The sequence below is a fragment of the Pezoporus flaviventris genome, unplaced genomic scaffold (assembly GCF_033815535.1).
Source record: "Pezoporus flaviventris isolate CSIRO_AGI_PZ_B2104156 unplaced genomic scaffold, CSIRO_AGI_Pfla_v1 ptg000063l, whole genome shotgun sequence".
NCBI lineage: Eukaryota > Metazoa > Chordata > Aves > Psittaciformes > Psittacidae > Pezoporus > Pezoporus flaviventris.
In genome coordinates, this window is record NW_026892611.1 from 4,677,254 (window position 1) to 4,699,259 (window position 22,006).

A 22,006-nucleotide genomic window follows, 5' to 3' on the forward strand; every position below is an offset into this window, starting at 1 on the left:
GGGGGCATTTGCTGTAATCCTGAGCAGCAGCTTCCAGGTGATCCATTTGTCTGCCTGCGCCTCCTGACCAGGGAAAGGGATGGTTGGGGCTGGCATGGTCTGGAAGAGATGCCTGTGGGTCTCTGCAGATCAGTGGGTTTCAGCTCTGCTCTTTTTCCGTCTGTTGCAGCACTCCATCCTTTGACAGGAGAAGAGGAATGTCAGGTCTCATCCCTGGTACAACAGACAATATACATCCTGACCTGTATATGGATGCAGAAAAGACGGTGGCGGACCCTGTAGGCGTTGTGCTCCTGACTCTGAAAAGCCAGGCAGCAGTTAAGCCCTGCTTAAGAAAATGTGACTTTTTGATTAAAGCTCCAACCACAATTCCAAGGCCATGGTGTCCTTCGCAAGCAGCATGGAAGGCCACGCAGCAGCCGCTGGGCAGCGGTTGCGTCCTGGCTCCACGTACCCACCTGGCCATGGTTGCAAACTGGGGAGTGTTTGGTGAGGAGAATCCCGAGGCTGGACACGGGGTGCCCCCTGTGCAGCGGTGCTTTGGCTGCCCTGCTCCAGCCAAGAGCACTGCTCACATACGAGGCAGCCCGTCCTGTCCCTCCTTCAGCTCTTACAGCTGCTTCCCACAGCATCCCAGGCACTGTTTTGCTGCAGAAGCTGAATGCTCACCACAAGTCCGGCACTATTCTTTGCTACCTCCTTCCCTCTCCTCTCAGGACCTCTCAGAACCCAGTTGTTCTGAGGTCCCCACAGCCAAAGCAAACTCTTCCCTCCTGATACAACCTGGAAGAAACCTTTCCCCTGAGCCGACTGGGCAAGGCAGAGTGGGAAGGAGAGAATAGGTTCCTGTTTTGCTGCAGAGCGGGTCTGGGTGGCGGGCCCATGGCAAGCCCCTGGGCACCTGATAGTACCGGCAGGAAAATCATCCCAGGGCACCGGTCCAGTGGCAGCGGGTACCGGCAGGTCTGTGGCGGGGCTCTGCGGGGACACAATGGTCAGCGCCGCCTTTAGCGGAAGGAGTATCCAATCTGGTCCTCCCCTGGTGCTCACCCGAGGCAGTAGCAGTGGGACAGGTTCTCTGAGGACGGACCGTGTCTGCGGCCGGGCCGCCGTTAGCAACCGTTTTGCCGTGGATACCTGGATCTTCTTCTATACTTGTGTCGTGGTTTAAACCCAGTCAGGCAACTCGTTCACTCCCTCCCTCCCTTCCCACCCTCCCCCTACTCCCGGAGGGACGGAGACGAGAATCGAAAAGAATGCAACTCCCACGGGTTGAGACAAGAACGGTCTAGCAACTAAGGTAGAACACAAACCACCACTGCCACCACCAATAATAACAATGATAAAGGAAAGAACAAGGGAAGAGAATACAGCACCTCACCGCCAGCCGACTGCCAGCTCGCCCCCCCAGCCCAACCAAGCACCGACCGATGCCTCCTCCAACCCTGCAGTCTTAGCCCCTCCGGGTAACCATCAGTTACATCCTGGGCATGACGTGCTGTGGTATGGAATACCTCTTTGGTCAGTTTGGGTCAGGTGTCCTGCCTCTGCTTCCTCCCGGCTTCCCCTCCTCCCTGGCAGAGCATGAGGCTCACAAAGTCCTTGGCCAAACCAAAACATCATTGTTATCAGATCTGTTCCCAGCTACAAAGAAGGAGAAAAATGACTGCTAATGCTGAACCCAGGACAACTTGCTTGGTGCCCTTATGGCTGCACAGGTTTTACATCTATTCTGCAGTTGCTTTTGGGATCAGCATTTGAATTGTCATTCAGTTCTCCACCTCCAAACCCCAAAAGAAGGCAACTGAGCATGCAAGTGCTTTGTCTGAGAAGAGCCCAAAAATCTGTGTGTGGAAGTGAATAGCTGCTGGGGAAAGGCACCCACTGGTGCAGTCAAATGCGCTACTTCACTGCAGGCCCACCTGGGTTGTTGCACAGGCCAACTGTAGTTCAGCGTTTATGACGGGTCTGGGTTGTCTTATGTTTGTGGGTAACTGAATGCCCTCATTGCTCTGGTGTTGTTCAGCTGAGTTCTGCTCTACTTCCCGTTTGTTAGTGAGGGAATGGGTCAGCCTGGGTTGCTCTGTCACTTCAGGCAAATCACTCTGCTTGTGCACAGTGTTTTCACGTTTCCTGTGATGTTAATGACAAGGTTGGGGTGGTTTTAGGACAGGAGTGGGATTAGGCCACTCAGGAATTTAAATCCTCCTTGTGCAGGTAAGTGAAGTGCTGCTGCATGAGCTGGGAAGTTCTTGGCTTCAGCTGGAGCCTGTTATCTCCGTGGTGTGCGAGCTGAGCTTGTTGTAGTGCGGCCCAGTTCAGAGAAAACTACTCGTGTGTTTTTCTAGAGGTGGCAGACACTCAGGTGCTTTGTTCCATTTGTGTAGTGCTGAGCCTGGTCACAGGACTGCAATTTTCAACGCTTTTGGGCAAAATTGGGGTACCATTGCTCTGAAAAGGGATGGAATGTGAGACAGTGCTTGTTTCACGGGGTGAAAAACCCACGGGGAATCCTGCTTCTTCTGAAGGGATAGAAGACAACCAGTCAATGGATGTGCCACCGTGCAGGCAAAGGAGATCTGTGTTGCTGGGGTAAATATTTTCTATGGGTCTCAGACTATCTGCTTTGTGAAGAGTTTGACTTGGAAAGCAGATCTCTCACTCCCTGTTCATTCAGACACAGAATCACAGAATCCTAAGGGTTGGAAGGGACCTCAAAAGATCATCTAGTCCAACCCTCCTGCAAGAGCAGGGTAACCTAGAGTACATCACACAGGAACTTGTCCAGGCGGGCCTTGAGTATCTCCAGCGTAGGAGACCCCACAACCCACCCTGTGCGACCTGTTCCAGTGATCTGTCACTCTCACAGTAAAGAAAGTTTTCCTGATGTTCACATGGAACCTCCTATGCTCCAGTTTACACCCATTGCCCCTTGTCCCACCACTGGACATCACTGAAAAAACCTAGCTCCATCATCCTGACACTCACCCTTTACATATCTGCAAACACTGATGAGGTCACCCCTCAGTCTCCTCCAAGCTAAGGAGTCCCAGCTCCCTCAGCCTCTCCTCATAAGAGAGATGTTCCATTCCCTTAATCATCTTTGTAGCTCTGCGCTGGACTCTTTCAAGCAATTCCCTGTCCTTCTTGAACTGTGGGGCCCAGAACTGGACACAATATTCCACATGCGGCCTCACCAAGGCAGAGTAGAGGGGGAGGAGTGCCTCTCTTGACCTACTAACCACAGCCTTTCTAATGCACCCTAGGATGCCATTGGCCTTCTTGGCCACAAGGGCACATTGTTGGCTCATAGTCATCCTCCTATCCACCAGGACCCCCAGGTCCCTTTCCCCTTCACTACTGTCCAGCAGGTCAGCCCCCAACCTGTACTGGTACATGGGGTTGTTCTTCCCCAGATGCAAGACTCTACACTTGCCCTTGTTGAATTTCATCAAGTTCCTCTCCACCCAACTCTCCAGCCTGTCCAGGTCTCGCTGAATGGCGAGACAGCCCTCTGGTGTGTCAGCCACTCCTCCCAGTTTAGTATCATCAGCAAACTTGCTGAGGGTACATTCAGTTCCCTCATCCAGGTCGTTGATGAAAATATTAAACAGCACTGGTCCCAGCACCGACCCCTGAGGGACTCCACTAGTCACAGACCTCCAGCTAGATTCTGCCCCATTGACCATAACTGCCTTCTTCCTTCCAACCAGTTCTTGATCCACCTCACTACCTGATCATCAAGCCCACACTTCCTTAGCTTATCTATGAGGATGCTGTGGGAGACAGTATCAAATGCCTTACTGAAATCAAGAAAAACCACGTCTACTTCTCTACCATCATCCGCCCACCTAGTTACTTGCTCATATACGGTTGGTCAAACATGACTTCCCCTTGGTAAAGCCATGTTGGCTGCTCTTAATGACCCCTTCATCCTTGATAATATGCCTAGAGATGGTGTCAAGGATAAGTTGTTCCATCACCTTTCCAGGGATGGAGGTAAGGCTGACCGGTCTATAATTACCCGGGTCCTCCTTCTTGCCCTTCTTATAGACCGGCGTGACATTTGCCATCCTCCAATCCTCAGGCACCTCACCTGTTTCCCACGACTTACCAAAGATGATGGAGAGTGGCTCAGCAATGACCTCCACCAGCTCCCTCAGCACCCGCGGGTGTATTCCATCCGGACCCATCGATTTATAGATGTCCAGATTACTTAACTGATCCCTAACCCAATCCTCATCTACCAAAGCAAACTCCTCCTTTATCCTGACTCCTTCCGGGGCTATAGGAATCTGGGTCCCCCGGGGAGAGTCTGCAGGAGTAAAGACAGAGGCAAAGAAGGCATTCAACACCTCTGCCTTCCTTATATCCTCTGTCTCCAGGGCACCCACCTCATTCAGCAGTGGGCCTATACTGCTTCTTGTGTTAGTTTTATTCGCTATGTATTTGAAGAAGCCCTTTCTATTGTCCTTGACGCGACTTGCCAGATTAAGTTCCAAGGAGGCCTTAGCTGTCCTAATTGCTTCCCTGCATCCTCTAACAGCTGTCCTATATTCCTCCCAAGTAGCCAGCCCCTCCTTCCATAATCCACAGATTCTCTTTTTCCGTACGAGTTTGCCCAGCAGTTCCTTGTTTAACCATGCTGGTCTCCTGGCTCCCCTACTTGACTTCCTACTCATTGGGACACTCTGATCCTGAGCTTTGAAGAAATGATTCTTGAATGCTGACCAACTATCTTGAGCCCCTTTACCACCTAGTACCCTTTGCCATCATACTTCCCTTAGCAATTGATTGAAGAGGCCAAAGATTGCCCTTTGGAAATCCAGAAATGTGGCCTTGCTAGGTATTCTATTCCTCCCACACAAGATCCTAAACTCCACCATCTCATGGTCACTGCAGCCCAGGCTGCCATTGACCGTCACTACTTCAACCAGACCGTCCTTGTTGGTGAGTACCAGATCCAGCAGCGCTCCTCTCCTAGTTGGTTCGTCCACCATTTGCATTAAGAAGTTATCATCAATGCACTGGAGGAACCTCCTAGACTGTGAACGACTGGCTGCGTAAGTCTTCCAGCAAATATCGGGGCAGTTAAAATCCCCCATAAGGACCAAGGCATGTAGTCGTGAGGCTGCTTTCAATTGCCTGTAGAAAGCCTCGTCAACTCCTTCGTCCTGATCAGGAGGTCTGTTATAGACCCCCACAACTGTGCCCCCCGTACCAGCCTGTCCCTTAATTCGCACCCACAGACTTTCCACCTGGTCCTCATCTGCCCCTGGACAGAACTCTTTCACATAAAGAGCAACTCCACCATCTCGCTTTGCTGATCTATCTTTCCTAAAAAGGACATAGCCATCCATAACCACATTCCAGTCATGCGAGCTCTCCCACCATGTCTCTGTAATTGCCACCAGGTCATAACCTTTAGACCGCACACAGACTTCTAACTCCTCCTGTTTATTCCCCATGCTGCGTGCATTGGCGTACAGGCATTTCAGGGGCGAGCTGAGCATGCTAGTGGCACCTTTGGAAGGTGGGAGGCCTTCTGGTCTTCATTCATACTAGAACATTGCCCCGCCAGTTCAGCGGCCTGTGGCTGCCCTGCCCTTGAGCCTGCCCAGGTGCTGTTCCTCTCTGCGTCCCGCCATCCCTGACCCCCTAAACTTCTTAAACGCAGGACTTGGACAAGAAAACATCGGTCATCTAATGCCGTCTCCAGTGCGCGTACGGTTCTACTCATGGCTTTTTGAGTCCTCTTGACTAGTCTGGCTCTGAACATTAGGACACGTGCTGGGTATCTTGCCATAAGAAGACTCCATCTAACATGAGCAAAACGTGGAGCTCAGGGCACCCCAAGGGGACGCAAATGACCAGGGGGAAACAGGCCTCTTTCCCCTCCCAGGATCGCCCTGCCTCTCATGTTCTGAATGGCAGGTTGCCGTGGTGCCCTTTGTGACAGGCTCTTAGTGACGCGCCCTCCGTTACCCACTGTAGTGCCCTTAGTGATGTGCCCTCCGTGACCCACCACGGTGCCCTTTGTGACGTGCCTTTGTGATGTGCCCTTGGTCACACCCCAGGGCACTGTATAAAAGTCAGCAGGCCACATCCTTCGTGCCAGTGTCCGGCAGGACGGTGACGGGACAGAGCGGGAGCGAGAGACTGGCGCAGACCCCTGAGCGCAGCCCACGTTGTTCCCCACTGCCCCAGCAGCCCCGCAGTGCCGAGACACTTCTTTCAACCCTGCTCGTTCCTCACCCCTATCCTTTTGTCCGGCAAGGATGGAAGAGGAACGCGCTGCACACATGCGGTTTATCCAGACTTTCCTGCAGAGCTCAGAGAAGGTAACCGCAGCCGTTTCCAGGCTAGCAGTGCCCGTGTCTCCTGATGGGGCCACTGGCTCTGCTGCCAGGCTGCTGGGGGCTGCTGGCTGGGCAGAGCTGCTCCCCCGGGTCTCCTGCACAGCACTGCAGCCCCACTTCCAGTCCCGCTGGCCACGTGCCCCCCTTCTCACGCTGCCTGTTTGTGTCTCTGCCCCCCGGCTGCCCAGGAGGAGGCTCAGAAGGTGAAATTCCTGCAGGCCGTCTCCAGCCTCTGCACAGCTCCCAGGGACCAGGGCTGCTTAGAGGAACTAAAGGAGTTCTGTGTGCAGTGTCAGGTGGTGAAGAACATCAAGGTGAGGGGACACACGGCCGGCCTGAGGAAGGGGGCAAGTTGCCAGGCACCGGCACACTGTGAGGACACACAGGGCCCGTGCAGGGGGAGGGCAGGGACCAGCGTGCGCAGGCAGACACTGAGCTGCAGGGCTGAGCAGCCCTGGCAGCGGGGCCACGCTGGGGGCCAGAGCTGGGCTTGGGGACAGAGGGTGTCTGCCAGCCCTGCCGCCTGGGCCTGGGTCTGCTGGCACTGGGTGCTGGCAGCCGCCAGGTCCCATCCTGCTTGTGTTCTGCAGGCGCTGACCCCTCTCCTCAGGCACCGCAGCAGTGGCTGCGGGTGCTGCCCTTCTTCCCATGCCTCGCAGTCCCTCCTGCTTTTCTGCCCAGGTCTGACCGGGGCAGAGACCCACTGGGACCTGCCTGTCCTGCACAGGGAGCCCAGCTCTGAAGTTCGGCGCTCCTGACTTCTCAGGGAGCCGTACGTCCATTCCCCCATTGCAGGATCACCGCCCCCCGGGAGGGTGCTGCCCAAAAGCCCAGCCTTCACAGAGAGGGAACACAGGCCTGTGCTCACGGGGAGGGCACAGAAAGAAGCAGACTCTACCCTGGGGTGGCATCTGCCTCCCTTCAGGGCCACAAGGACTTCATGAGTCCAGCCAGGACTTGAGCAGTGCTGCTGCTGCTGCTGCTGGCACGGGCACCAGCTCCCAGGGCACAGCAGCACTTTCTCTCCTTCCAGATGCTGCTGCCCTTCATCAACATCAAGCACCCAGCTGTGTGTGAACGGGCCGTGGCAAGGATCGCAAAGCTGGCCGATTTGATGGCCAGCTCTTCCTCAGTGCAGGTAGGGAGGCAGGCACCCTCCAGCCAGGCTGTCTCCCATTCCCTGCCCACCGTGGGCAGCAGCCTGCGGCTCAAATGCCTGAGGCATTCAGCACGGCTCTGCCCTGGGCAAGGGTCTCGGCTTCTCTTTTTCCCATGTTTTTTCCTCCCCAGTGCCCTTTCTGCCAGCAGCCATCTTGGCCCCCAGTCCTGTGCAGGTCAGCACTGCCCAAGGAGCATGGCGGGAGGCCAGGCCTGGCAGCTCTCCCTGCCCGGCTGCCCAGCTCGCTGCTCTGGGAGGGCCCTGCACAACTCCGACCCTCCAGGATCCTTCCCTGGGGCAGTCTCAGGTTCGGAGCTTTTGTTGCGCTGCTGCCCCTCAGCCCTTCTACCTGTCCTGCCTCCCTTGCCCAGGTCTGGAGCTTGCTTGGACACGACCACAGCTCTTCCCACCATGACATCAGCAAGGACTGCTTGCTGGGACAGCTGCTGGGACGTCTCATTGTTTGCTGGACTAGCAAGATCTGGGCGATCCAGCAGGAGGCTTTGGTTGCTCTTCATCACCTCTCCATATTCATCCAGCACCAAAAATGTAAGAGAAGCTCTGTGGGCTTCATCCCTCCACACACAGACGTCTCCTCATAGTCCTGCTTGTTTCCCCAAGTATTGTAGTGGATTCTTTTTGTGCTTGCTGGAGGCTGTCCAGGGCAGCCTGCCCTCTTCCCTCACCTCCTTTGCCCGTCACAGCTGCTTCCCGCAGCATCCCAGCTATTGTTTTGCTGCAGAAGCCGAGTGCTCACCACAAGTCCGGCACTGCTCTTTGCTGCTCTCCTTCCCACTCTTCTCAGGGCCTCTCAGAACCCAGCAGTTCCATGGTCCCCATAGCCAAAGCTGTCACTGATGGTAATCAGTGCTGTGTCCTAATGACTCTTCCGTGATCCCCTCATGTTTAGGCATGACGTCACCTCAACCAGACAATTGTCATGATCATCCAGAGCATCCCCAGGCTGGAGGGAAGAGGGAAGCAGGGAAACCCTCCTGTCTTTCTCTGTGCAGCACGAGGAGCATGGCAAAGGTAATGAGCTTCTTCCTTGCTGGGCCTCTTGTCTGGGGCATCAGAACGAGACTGGTGCAAGCAAAGGGATCCAGAACCAGCGGGCTTGGCATGACCTCACTGTCCCTGGTCAGAGGGTTGCTGCTGTTCTGGAGCAGGGACTTCAGAGGGCTGCACTCCAGGGTCCCTCCTCTCTCACCTAGGGACCTCTCTTCTTATCCTCCGCAACGACTGCAGCCCCTGCTGCCAGCTTTCCCGTGGGTCCTCTCGCCAGAGCTGCTCTCACTGCCCAGCTGAGCAGCACTATCAGGGCACTCAGTGTAACACGTCTTCCCCGCCTTCCTCCTTCCTGCAGGCATTTGGGGAATACCTCCACCCTGCTGATAAGACAGTCATCATCCTCAGGGCCATACAGGCCATGAGAGACCCATGTGTATGTGACAAGGAGGAGCTGATCAGCATCCTGAACGTGGCCATGACAGAACCTGCCTCCTGGCTGACAGAGGTAAGCAGCCTGTGGCTGCCCTGTCCTCCAGTCCTTCCAGGCACTGTTCCTCCCTACATCCCATCTCCCCTCACCCGGGTGCTTCAGGCACCTTGAAGCCATTTCATGCCAGTAGAGTAGGATGGGAAGGGCAGCTGTTTCAGCAGCAGCTGAGGAAATGGCTGCAGTCTGGTGGCAGCACCACCCTCACCCGTGTGCTCTCCAGGTGTGGATCATCACGCGCTGCATCTATAACAACTTGCAGCACATCAGCGCAGCATCAGCCCGGTGCAGCCTGAAGTCGCTATTTCTAAGCATGGCAGAGCAGAAGCCCAGGGAGATGATCTTGAGCCTTATAGATATCTCTCCAGCATGTAACAGGTACTGATCCCCACAGCCCTCGTGGGTTTGTTCCATGTGGGGAGAGGGACGTGGAGGCCCACAGAAAACTGCAGGACACCCCTGAGGAGCTGGGCCCTGTACCCCATCACTCTCTCCTGCCCTGCTGGGTTGGCCAGGCCTGCAGTAGCCAAAGCTGTCCAAGCCAGACCCGAGGCCTGCCACGAGTTTTCTCCCTGCCCCACAGGGAACAGTTTCAGCCCCCTCCTGCCTGCCCCATCTGGGACCTGGGCACTCCCAGTGAGGGGTCAGGAAGGGCCAGGGCTGCAGCACAGCCTGGCTGCTGCAGGGCTGGCCCAGGCACCGTGTGGTGGCCAAGGCAGCCCTGCTGACAGTGTTCTCTTTCAGCAAAGTTGCTCAGGCCATGTGGGAAGCGCTGCTGTCCCAGCCCCTCATCTTGGTGAAGGTCTTGAGGGAGCTGAGAAGGAACCTCCAGCACCTGCAGTTACGTATCGGAAGCAGATTCTGCAGAGTGAAGTTCTGTATCCGGCTCTTGGCTGTGAGTAACCAGACCAGTCCTTGCTCATACTCAGGGCTGTGCCTGCCTCTCCAGAAACACAGGCACAGCCCTCTTCCCTGCCATCTGCCCCCAAACAGTCACCTCCTCTGGGAAACAGGGATGCAGCCCGTTAGGGCCAGCCCAGCGCCAGGTTCCCCTGTGCCAGCCACACAGGGCCATGCCACGCTGCTTGGGTGCGGGTGCACAAAGTCCCTGTCAGTGCTCTGCTTACACCAGCAGAGCCGGCACAGACAAGCGTGTGGTGTGCGGCTGGTGTCCCCCAGCACGGGCTCTCTGTCCCCGGTGCCCTTGTCCTGAGCTGCCAGCGGGACCCAGGAGCTGCACAGTGCCGGGAGCCCTGCAGGCTCGGCCGGTCCCTCACTGCCATCTTTGTTTCAGCTCCTGGCCTGCAGCGATGTGACACCAGAGGAATTCGCTGGGGTGTACAACAGGGAGAAGTTCCCGTGGTGTCAAAATGTGGTGCTGTTCTCGCTGACGCTCACAGGCCTCATCACGTTGTCACAGTCACCTGACACGGTGAGCAGGGCATAGGCAAGGGAAGCCGTGTTGGCCTCCTGGGGCTGGGCAGTGGGTAACGCGGCGGCTTGACCAGGGCTGGGAATCGGGAGCTGGGGTCACGGCACCAAATGCCCTCAACGTCCAGTCACAGGCCCCGATCCCCTCAGTGCACCATGGGGATGGCCTGCCAGGAGGCTGCTGCAGGGATTCCTGTGCCACTGCCCAGTCAGTCAGGCAGGAGTCTGGTGCTTAAATGCCAGAACATTTTGGCCTGGGTGGTCCTTCGCCACTTAACATACAAGGAATTCTGTGCTTTGTACAGGCAAAGAAAATACTGGTCCTGCTGCCAGATTTGATATACATGCTGCAGACAGCCCACAGTAAGAACAGAAAGAAGATGCTGCTCATTTTCAGAAATGTGATGGGTCATTTGAAGAAGAAGGACAGCTCCACTGCTCTGCAGCTGGCCGAGAATCTCCCGCAACTGTTTGATGATGTAAGGCTGCTATGGAAGCCTGATCCTCACTGATGGGCCCTTTGCAAGGACAAGTGCCTGTTAGCAGAGCCTGGTGGCAGCACTTCCATGGGGCTGTGCCCCTCCTCATGCCCCTGCGCTCTCACGGGGATGCCTTCTGGGCTCTGCAGCCCAGCTCAGCTTCTCCCTGACTTGCTGATGGCTCTGGGAGACCTGAAACCCCTCCCCTCAGCCACGCTGACGCCCTTGCTCAGGGAGCTGCTGCTACTGACGCCCTTCTGTCCTCCTCCTCCTCACCAGGTGTCCAGCCAGGTGCGAGAGCTCTCCATCTGCCTATTCAAAGAAGTAATACAGATGGCGGATTGGAAGCACCAGCGGCAGATGCGGAAGAACGTGCAGGGGAGCCTGGTCCCACTCGTGTTGCACATGAGTGATGAGACTGAGAGTGTGGCCAAGGTACAGATTGCAAACCTGAGCAGTGGTGTGGGGAAGGGCATGCTGAGCCCGCGGGGGTTGCCTGGGCAGCAGGGAGGGCAGGAGAAGCTGGCAGGGACATTTGCCACGCCTGCCCTATGTGGTCCAGCAGGGCTCAGCAGCAGCTCATGGCCACCAAGGCCTGAAGAGCAGAGTCCCCAGGGACTACCCAGCTGTCCCTGCAGGTGCTGGGGGCCAGGGCTTTGGGCCGCAAGCCCTGTCCACAATCTCCCCAATCGTTGTCCTCCTCTGCAGGCCTCTCACGAAGCCTTCTGTGTAGCTGCAAAGGTGCTCAAATGGAAATGGCTCAGTCACCACGTGCAGGCACTGGAGAGATGGAGAACTGTGGAGCGCTTGGTGAGGATAAGTCCCAGGCTGTACATGGGGTGCCCCCTGTGCAGTGGTGCCTCGCCTGCAGTGCTTCAGCCCAGAGCCTGCAGCCTGGTGCTGCATCCTCCTTCCCTGCCCTCAGGCAGAGCTCCCAAGGGCTCACCTCTCCACCCTCAGGATGTTGCAGGAGACCCATCTGGGCCCTTGCAGCGGCACAGAGGGCTCTCGGGACCTCCAGACCCTGCTTTGCATGTAGCTGTCTCTGAACCTCAGCCCCACAGGGCTCCTTGCTGGGAGATGCAAATGTCCTGAGGATGAAGGGGGGTGTGTGGGGTGCTGGGAAGGGGGACTGTCCCAGGTAACTGGGGAGGGTGTGTATCATCCCTGCGCCCTTTTGCTCTCTCCAGCTGGAGCACAAGCGGAGCAGGGCTGAAGAATATGTGCGTCAAAGCATGCCTTATCTGCAGCACGCTCAGGTCACCGTGCGAATGGCAGCCGTGAGGTTCATCGGTGAGCTGCAGTCCCTGGAGTCCCCCTTATGGCAGCCTGGCCCCAGTCCCATCTGCTGCACTGGCAGCGAGGAGCAGCCGTGTGGCTGCCAGAGCCCCAGCTGCCCTGTACAGGTCCTGTGCAGCCAGGGGCTCTGTGCTTCCCCCTCCTACCCCTGCCCTGGCAGCAGGGCTCAGTGGCACCTTGCTCAGTGGCACCTCCCCTCGGGTCCTGTCCTTCCCTGGGGTCACCCCGCTGAGGGGAGGGAAGGGGTTCAGCCCAACCTTCAGAGCCGGGGCCACGATACTAGGAGTGTGCTGGGCGGCAGCAGGTCTGACCGAGCTCTCTGCACAGGACTGGCTGCGCGGTACCTGAATGACAGCAGCAAGGACACGCTGCAGGAGATCTTCAAGGGTGAGTAGGGGCAGTGCTGTGTGTGATGGGGCTGGCGGGGACAGGGGACAGAGCCTGGGCAGCGTGCTGTCCTGCTGTCCTGCTCCAGGGAACATCTTGGGGGCATTTGCTGTAATCCTGAGCAGCAGCTTCCAGGTGATCCATTTGTCTGCCTGCGCCTCCTGACCAGGGAAAGGGATGGTTGGGGCTGGCATGGTCTGGAAGAGATGCCCGTGGGTCTCTTCAGTGAGATCAGTGGGTTTCAGCTCTGCTCTTTTTCCGTCTGTTGCAGCACTCCATCTTTTGACAGGAGAAGAGGAATGTCAGGTCTCATCCCTGGTACAACAGACATTATGCATCCTGACCTGTATATGGATGCAGAAAAGATGGAAGCGGACCCTGTAGGCGTTGTGCTCCTGACTCTGAAAAGCCAGGCAGCAGTTAAGCCCTGCTTAAGAAAATGTGACTTTTTGATTAAAGCTCCAACCACAATTCCAAGGCCATGGTGTCCTTCGCAAGCAGCATGGAAGGCCACGCAGCAGCCGCTGGGCAGCGGTTGCGTCCTGGCTCCACGTACCCACCTGGCCATGGTTGCAAACTGGGGAGTGTTTGGTGAGGAGAATCCCGAGGCTGGACACGGGGTGCCCCCTGTGCAGCGGTGCTTTGGCTGCCCTGCTCCAGCCAAGAGCACTGCTCACATACGAGGCAGCCCGTCCTGTCCCTCCTTCAGCTCTTACAGCTGCTTCCCACAGCATCCCAGGCACTGTTTTGCTGCAGAAGCTGGATGCTCACCACAAGTCCGGCACTATTCTTTGCTACCTCCTTCCCTCTCCTCTCAGGACCTCTCAGAACCCAGTTGTTCTGAGGTCCCCACAGCCAAAGCAAACTCTTCCCTCCTGATACAACCTGGAAGAAACCTTTCCCCTGAGCCGACTGGGCAAGGCAGAGTGGGAAGGAGAGAATAGGTTCCTGTTTTGCAGCAGAGCGGGTCTGGGTGGCGGGCCCATGGCAAGCCCCTGGGCACCTGATAGTACCGGCAGGAAAATCATCCCAGGGCACCGGTCCAGTGGCAGCGGGTACCGGCAGGTCTGTGGCGGGGCTCTGCGGGGACACAATGGTCAGCGCCGCCTTTAGCGGAAGGAGTATCCAATCTGGTCCTCCCCTGGTGCTCACCCGAGGCAGTAGCAGTGGGACAGGTTCTCTGAGGACGGACCGTGTCTGCGGCCGGGCCGCCGTTAGCAACCGTTTTGCCGTGGATACCTGGATCTTCTTCTATACTTGTGTCGTGGTTTAAACCCAGTCAGGCAACTCGTTCACTCCCTCCCTCCCTTCCCACCCTCCCCCTACTCCCGGAGGGACGGAGACGAGAATCGAAAAGAATGCAACTCCCACGGGTTGAGACAAGAACGGTCTAGCAACTAAGGTAGAACACAAACCACCACTGCCACCACCAATAATAACAATGATAAAGGAAAGAACAAGGGAAGAGAATACAGCACCTCACCGCCAGCCGACTGCCAGCTCGCCCCCCCAGCCCAACCAAGCACCGACCGATGCCTCCTCCAACCCTGCAGTCTTAGCCCCTCCGGGTAACCATCAGTTACATCCTGGGCATGACGTGCTGTGGTATGGAATACCTCTTTGGTCAGTTTGGGTCAGGTGTCCTGCCTCTGCTTCCTCCCGGCTTCCCCTCCTCCCTGGCAGAGCATGAGGCTCACAAAGTCCTTGGCCAAACCAAAACATCATTGTTATCAGATCTGTTCCCAGCTACAAAGAAGGAGAAAAATGACTGCTAATGCTGAACCCAGGACAACTTGCTTGGTGCCCTTATGGCTGCACAGGTTTTACATCTATTCTGCAGTTGCTTTTGGGATCAGCATTTGAATTGTCATTCAGTTCTCCACCTCCAAACCCCAAAAGAAGGCAACTGAGCATGCAAGTGCTTTGTCTGAGAAGAGCCCAAAAATCTGTGTGTGGAAGTGAATAACTGCTGGGGAAAGGCACCCACTGGTGCAGTCAAATGCGCTACTTCACTGCAGGCCCACCTGGGTTGTTGCACAGGCCAACTGTAGTTCAGCGTTTATGACGGGTCTGGGTTGTCTTATGTTTGTGGGTAACTGAATGCCCTCATTGCTCTGGTGTTGTTCAGCTGAGTTCTGCTCTACTTCCCGTTTGTTAGTGAGGGAATGGGTCAGCCTGGGTTGCTCTGTCACTTCAGGCAAATCACTCTGCTTGTGCACAGTGTTTTCACGTTTCCTGTGATGTTAATGACAAGGTTGGGGTGGTTTTAGGACAGGAGTGGGATTAGGCCACTCAGGAATTTAAATCCTCCTTGTGCAGGTAAGTGAAGTGCTGCTGCATGAGCTGGGAAGTTCTTGGCTTCAGCTGGAGCCTGTTATCTCCGTGGTGTGCGAGCTGAGCTTGTTGTAGTGCGGCCCAGTTCAGAGAAAACTACTCGTGTGTTTTTCTAGAGGTGGCAGACACTCAGGTGCTTTGTTCCATTTGTGTAGTGCTGAGCCTGGTCACAGGACTGCAATTTTCAACGCTTTTGGGCAAAATTGGGGTACCATTGCTCTGAAAAGGGATGGAATGTGAGACAGTGCTTGTTTCACGGGGTGAAAAACCCACGGGGAATCCTGCTTCTTCTGAAGGGATAGAAGACAACCAGTCAATGGATGTGCCACCGTGCAGGCAAAGGAGATCTGTGTTGCTGGGGTAAATATTTTCTATGGGTCTCAGACTATCTGCTTTGTGAAGAGTTTGACTTGGAAAGCAGATCTCTCACTCCCTGTTCATTCAGACACAGAATCACAGAATCCTAAGGGTTGGAAGGGACCTCAAAAGATCATCTAGTCCAACCCTCCTGCAAGAGCAGGGTAACCTAGAGTACATCACACAGGAACTTGTCCAGGCGGGCCTTGAGTATCTCCAGCGTAGGAGACCCCACAACCCACCCTGTGCGACCTGTTCCAGTGATCTGTCACTCTCACAGTAAAGAAAGTTTTCCTGATGTTCACATGGAACCTCCTATGCTCCAGTTTACACCCATTGCCCCTTGTCCCACCACTGGACATCACTGAAAAAACCTAGCTCCATCATCCTGACACTCACCCTTTACATATCTGCAAACACTGATGAGGTCACCCCTCAGTCTCCTCCAAGCTAAGGAGTCCCAGCTCCCTCAGCCTCTCCTCATAAGAGAGATGTTCCATTCCCTTAATCATCTTTGTAGCTCTGCGCTGGACTCTTTCAAGCAATTCCCTGTCCTTCTTGAACTGTGGGGCCCAGAACTGGACACAATATTCCACATGCGGCCTCACCAAGGCAGAGTAGAGGGGGAGGAGTGCCTCTCTTGACCTACTAACCACAGCCTTTCTAATGCACCCTAGGATGCCATTGGCCTTCTTGGCCACAAGGGCACATTGTTGGCTCATAGTCATCCTCCTATCCACCAGGACCCCCAGGTCCCTTTCCCCTTCACTACTGTCCAGCAGGTCAGCCCCCAACCTGTACTGGTACATGGGGTTGTTCTTCCCCAGATGCAAGACTCTACACTTGCCCTTGTTGAATTTCATCAAGTTCCTCTCCGCCCAACTCTCCAGCCTGTCCAGGTCTCGCTGAATGGCGAGACAGCCCTCTGGTGTGTCAGCCACTCCTCCCAGTTTAGTATCATCAGCAAACTTGCTGAGGGTACATTCAGTTCCCTCATCCAGGTCGTTGATGAAAATATTAAACAGCACTGGTCCCAGCACCGACCCCTGAGGGACTCCATTAGTCACAGACCTCCAGCTAGATTCTGCCCCATTGACCATAACTCTCTGCCTTCTTCCTTCCAACCAGTTCTTGATCCACCTCACTACCTGATCATCAAGCCCACACTTCCTTAGCTTATCTATGAGGATGCTGTGGGAGACAGTATCAAATGCCTTACTGAAATCAAGAAAAACCACGTCTACTTCTCTACCATCATCCGCCCACCTAGTTACTTGCTCATATACGGTTGGTCAAACATGACTTCCCCTTGGTAAAGTGTCGTGGTTTAAACCCAGTCAGGTAACTTGTTCACTCACTCCCAGTGAGTGGTGCCGAGCTGACAACAATCAAGGTCCGTGTCCGTCTCCCCCCCCCCGCCCCTGCACCGGGGCTCTCCCCTTCCCCGCTCCCGGAGGAACGGGGAGGAGGATCGAGAGAGTGCAACTCCTACGTGTTGAGACAAGAACAGTCCAGCAACAAATCACCACCGCTACTATCAGCTAAAACAATGATAAGGGAAAATAACAAGGGAAGAGAATACGATACCACCGGCCAAGAAAACGAGTTCCACCCGGAAGCCCGTGTCCTTCCGGGTAACTCCCAGTTACCCCCCACCCCGGGCATGACGTGCTGTGGTATGGAATACCTCCCCGGCTAGCCCGGGTCAGGCGCCCCGTCTCTGCCTCCTCACAGCTTCCCCTCCTCCCTGGCAGAGCATGAGCCTCACAGAGTCCTTGGTCAGGGTAAACATCACTTAGCAACAACCGAAAACATCGGCTTCACCAACGCTGCTCTCAAACTAGAAGTCAAAACACAGCACTGCACCAGTTAACACAAAGGAAAAAACATGACTGCTACTGCTGAACCCAGGACATTATCCACCCCTTATTCCATACCATTCACGTCGTGCTCAGATCCCACATTTTCAATACACCATCGCTCTCCCACATATATACATCCATATACATACAGACCAAGAGGAAAAAAAATCATTTTCTTAGTGCATGGACCAATCCCTATAATGCTGCTGAGTCCATTCGGTCCATGATGTTCCAAGTTCATTCTCTGTTGGGATGATGGCTGGAGGGAAGTCAGGGCCAGTCGCTGGTGACCTGGAGACATCTAGTTGATGGGCTATAAAAGCATTACACAGCAGGCAACAGTATACAATTGAGTTCACTGGCTGTTTTCCCCTAAAATCAAATCCCCTTGAGGTATACATCGGACTTCCCCATCTTCCCGCATTACCCTCCAAGTATATCCAGGTCCCTGAGCAAAAGCAATCCCACGAGTGGGTTTGCCTTTACCTGAAGCAGGAATAACCCAGACTGTCTTCCCCAGCAAATTCTTCATATGCACCACAGGAACTTTGTCCCCCTCTACAATATGTAAAAGTTCTGACTGGGCTGGGCCAGCCCTGTTGGCAGATCCTCTGGTGTTGACCAACCAGGTGGCCTTTGGTAAATGTGTATCCCAATGCTTGAAAGTTCCCCCACCCATCGCTCTCAGTGTAGTTTTTAACAGCCCATTGTACCGTTCGATTTTCCCAGAGGCTGGTGCATGGTAGGGGATGTGATATACCCACTCAATGCCATGCTCTTTGGCCCAAATATCTATAAGGTTATTCCGGAAATGAGTCCCATTGTCTGATTCAATTCTCTCTGGGGTGCCGTGTCGCCACAAAATCTGTTTCTCAAGGCCCAGGATAGTGTTCCGGGCAGTGGCATGGGGCACAGCGTATGTTTCCAGCCACCCGGTGGTTGCTTCCACCATGGTAAGCACATGGCGCTTGCCTTGGCGGGTTGGTGGCAGTGTGATATAGTCAATCTGCCAGGCCTCCCCATATTTATACTTCAACCATCGTCCTCCATACCAAAGAGGCTTTAACCGCTTGGCTTGTTTAATTGCAGCACATGTTTCACACTCATGAATAACCTGGGCAATAGTGTCCATTGTTAAGTCCACCCCTTGGTCACGGGCCCATCTGTATGTTGCATCTCTGCCCTGATGGCCTGAAGTGTCATGGGCCCACCGGGCCAGAAATAATTCACCTTTATGTTGCCAATCTAAGTCCATCTGAGCCACTTCAATCTTAGCCGCTTTATCCACTTGTTGGTTGTTCTGGTGTTCCTCAGTGGCCCGACTCTTGGGTACATGGGCATCTACATGACGTACCTTCACCACCAGGTTCTGCACCCGGACAGCAATATCTTTCCACAGTGCAGCAGCCCAGATGGGTTTACCTCTGCGTTGCCAGTTGTTCTGCTTCCATTGCTTCAACCACCCCCACAGGGCATTTCCCACCACCCATGAGTCAGTATAGAGATAAAGTAGTGGCCACTTTTCTCGTTCAGCAATGTCCAGGGCCAGCTGGATGGCTTTCACCTCGGCAAATTGACTCGATTCACCCTCTCCTTCAGCAGTTTCTGCAACTTGTCGTCCAGGACTCCATACAGCTGCCTTCCATCTCCGATGCTTTCCCACAATACGGCAAGAGCCATCAGTAAATAAGGCATACTGCTTTTCACTTTCTGACAGTTTATTATATGGTGGGGCCTCTTCAGCACGCACCACCTCCTCCTCTGGTGACATTCCGAAATCTTTGCCCTCTGGCCAGTCCATGATGACTTCTAGAATGCCTGGACGACTGGGATTTCCTATTCGAGTTCGTTGTGTAATTAGTGCAGCCCATTTACTCCATGTAGCATCAGTTGCATGATGTGTAGAGGAGACCCTGCCTTTGAACATCCAGCCCAGCACGGGCAGCCGGGGTGCCAGGAGGAGCTGTGCTTCAGTGCCAATCACTTCCGAAGCAGCTCGAACCCCTTCATACGCTGCCAGTATCTCTTTCTCAGTTGGGGTATAGCTGGCCTCAGATCCTTTGTATCCCCGACTCCAAAAGCCGAGGGGTCGACCTCGAGTCTCCCCTGGAGCTTTCTGCCAGAGGCTCCAGGTAGGACCGTTCTCCCCAGCTGCAGTGTACAGCACATTTTTTTACATCTGGCCCAGTCCGGACTGGTCCAAGGGCTACTGCATGAACTATCTCGCGTTTAATTTGCTCAAAGGCTTGTTGCTGCTCAGGGCCCCATTTAAAATCATTCTTCTTCCGGGTCACATGATAGAGAGGGCTTACAATCGAACTGTAATTTGGGATGTGCATTCTCCAGAACCCCACTGCACCCAGGAAAGCTTGCGTTTCTTTCTTATTAGTTGGTGGAGACATTGCTGTTATCTTGTTGATCACATCTGTGGGGATCTGTCTACGTCCATCTTGCCATTTTATTCCCAAAAACTGAATCTCCTGTGCAGGTCCCTTGACCTTACTCCATTTTATGGCAAAACCGGCTTTCAGCAGGATTTGGATTATTTTCCTCCCTTTCTCAAAGACTTCTTCCGCTGTATCACCCCACACAATAATGTCATCAATGTATTGCAGGTGTTCTGGAGCTTGCCCCTGTTCCAGTGCAGTCTGGATCAGTCCATGGCAAATGGTAGGGCTGTGTTTCCACCCCTGGGGCAGTCGGTTCCAAGTGAACTGGACACCCCTCCAAGTAAAAGCAAACTGTGGCCTGCACTCTGCTGCCAAAGGAATGGAGAAAAATGCATTGGCAATATCAATCGTGGCATACCACTTGGCTGCCTTTGACTCTAGTTCATACTGAAGTTCTAGCATGTCCGGTACGGCAGCACTCAATGGTGGTGTGACTTCATTCAGGCCACGATAGTCTACTGTTAGTCTCCATTCTCCATTAGACTTTCGCACTGGCCATATGGGGCTATTGAAGGGTGAGCGGGTCCTGCTGATCACCCCCTGACTCTCCAGTCTACGGATCAGCTGATGGATGGGAATCAGGGAGTCTCGGTTGGTGCGATATTGCCGCCGGTGCACTGTTGTGGTCGCAATTGGCACTTGTTGTTCTTCAACTTTCAGCAACCCCACAGCAGAGGGATCTTCTGAGAGACCAGGCAAGGTGGACAGCTGCTCAATTTCCTCAGTCTCCAAAGCAGCAATACCAAAAGCCCACCGGTACCCTTTTGGGTCTTTGAAGTACCCTCTCTTGAGGTAGTCTATGCCGAGGATGCATGGAGCCTCTGGACCAGTCACAATAGGGTGCTTTTGCCACTCCCTCCCAGTCAGGCTGATTTCAGCCTCCAGCACAGTCAACTCTTGGGATCCTCCTGTTACTCCAGAAATATAGATGGGTTCCACCCCTTGACAGCTTGATGGCATCAGGGTACACTGTGCACTGGTATCTACTAGAGCCTTATACTTCTGTGGGACTGATGTGCCAGGCCATCTGATCCACACAGTCCAGTAAATCCGATTGTCCCCTACCTCCACCTGGCTGGAGGCAGGGCCCCTCTAATGGTCGTCACAGCATTGGACACTTAAGTCGTGTTGAAAGGGATTATTCTTCGTTATCACAGGAGCTGGAGTAAAATCAGCTCTTCCACTCCATCTGGGAAACTGCTCACCAGAGACTGAAGCCGTAGCTCTCATGGGACGATCAGTCTTGGCCCTTGCTCCCCTCTTCAGTTCACTCACCCGTTCCTCCAAAGCTGAAGTAGGTTTTCCATCCCACTTTGTCATGTCTTCTCCGTGATCCAGCAGGTAAAACCATAGGGTACCCCATGGCGTATACCTTCTGTATCTCCTCTCTTGAATAATAGGACGTCTTTTGTTAATAGCTGAGACGTGTGTTGGTACACGTGAGGAGCTGGATAAATCAGATACATCGTCCCTCAATTTGTCGAGGTCCTGGGACAGTCTTTTCACAGCTGAGATGATGGAAGGAGTGAGATTGTCTTCGAACTCTCGGAGTTTATGAACCATTTCATCCACTGTTAGTGGTACTATGTCATTCCAGGTCACTGTTGCCAATGAATGGGCATATGATGACGGTGCATTCCGTGTAAGTTTTCGCCACATGGGTCGTGTACATTCAACTTCATCTGGATCTATAGGTGTATCCCCGTTATTCGGCTTGATGTGATAGATCATCTCTACGATGGCCAATTCCCTCAGAGACTGGATGCCTTTGTCTATAGTAGTCCACTTGGCCGAACGACTCGTAACATCGTCCTTGTACGGAAACCTTTCTTTCACAGCTGCCAAGAGCCTCCTCCAAGGCTGAGGGACTTTTTCTCTCTTGCAATTGCTTTGTCAATTCCCCCTTCTCTAGCAAGTGATCCCAGCTGCTTGGCTTCTGTACCTTCTAGTTCGTGACCATCGGCCCCATTGTCCCAGCATCGGAGTAACCAGGTGATGATGTGCTCCCCTGGTTGACGGGTAAAATCTTTTCGCATATTCCGCAGCTCGGTTGAGGTTCGAGGTCGAGAAGTTACCTCTTCTTCTTCTTCTTCGTCATGTGATGATGACTCCTGATCAGATTCTGGACCGGGTGGTGAATTCATTGGTTCTTCATCTCGCTTCACCCTTTTTGCCTCCTTTTTGCTTGTTCTCTTGCGTACAGGGGCAACTGATATTGGTACGAATTGGTCCTCTGGTTTGGCTGCAGTGATTATCACTGTGGTTTGAGTAGCGACTGTACTTGTTGCTGGGGGTGGTGTAGCTACCGTGCTTGGAGCTGGGGTAACCACGCTGTCTGTTGCAGTTGAAGTTTGAGCAGCTGCTGTACTTGCCACTGGGGTAGCTGCGCAG

General features: G+C 54.3%; 2 protein-coding genes across 2 annotated transcripts in view; both read left to right on the forward strand.

Annotated features, from left to right (window-relative positions):
• LOC133278197 (uncharacterized) overlaps positions 1-22,006 on the forward strand; it is a 36,447-nt gene that overhangs the window by 6,338 nt on the left and 8,103 nt on the right. The window contains exons 2-5 of the mRNA XM_061470726.1: positions 7,393-7,497; positions 7,890-8,067; positions 8,429-8,550; positions 8,885-9,034. Of these exons, the coding sequence (XP_061326710.1) occupies positions 7,393-7,497; positions 7,890-8,067; positions 8,429-8,550; positions 8,885-9,034 (555 nt within the window). The remainder of the gene's footprint in view (positions 1-7,392; positions 7,498-7,889; positions 8,068-8,428; positions 8,551-8,884; positions 9,035-22,006) is intronic.
• Positions 10,758-12,635, forward strand: LOC133277747 (maestro heat-like repeat family member 5). Its single transcript, XM_061469847.1, has 5 exons — positions 10,758-10,926; positions 11,206-11,361; positions 11,635-11,736; positions 12,117-12,219; positions 12,553-12,635. Exons 1-5 carry the CDS (start codon positions 10,792-10,794, stop codon positions 12,618-12,620), a joined length of 564 nt encoding a protein of 187 aa, XP_061325831.1. The 5' UTR covers positions 10,758-10,791; the 3' UTR covers positions 12,621-12,635.

Coding starts and splice junctions, on each gene's coding strand:
- LOC133277747 (XM_061469847.1), top strand. CDS start 10,792: ATGCTGCAGACAGCCCACAGTAAGAACAGAAAGAAGATGCTGCTCATT. Junction 11,362..11,634: donor AGACTGAGAGTGTGGCCAAG/GTACAGATTGCA, acceptor CCTCCTCTGCAG/GCCTCTCACGAAGCCTTCTG. Junction 11,737..12,116: donor GGAGAACTGTGGAGCGCTTG/GTGAGGATAAGT, acceptor TGCTCTCTCCAG/CTGGAGCACAAGCGGAGCAG.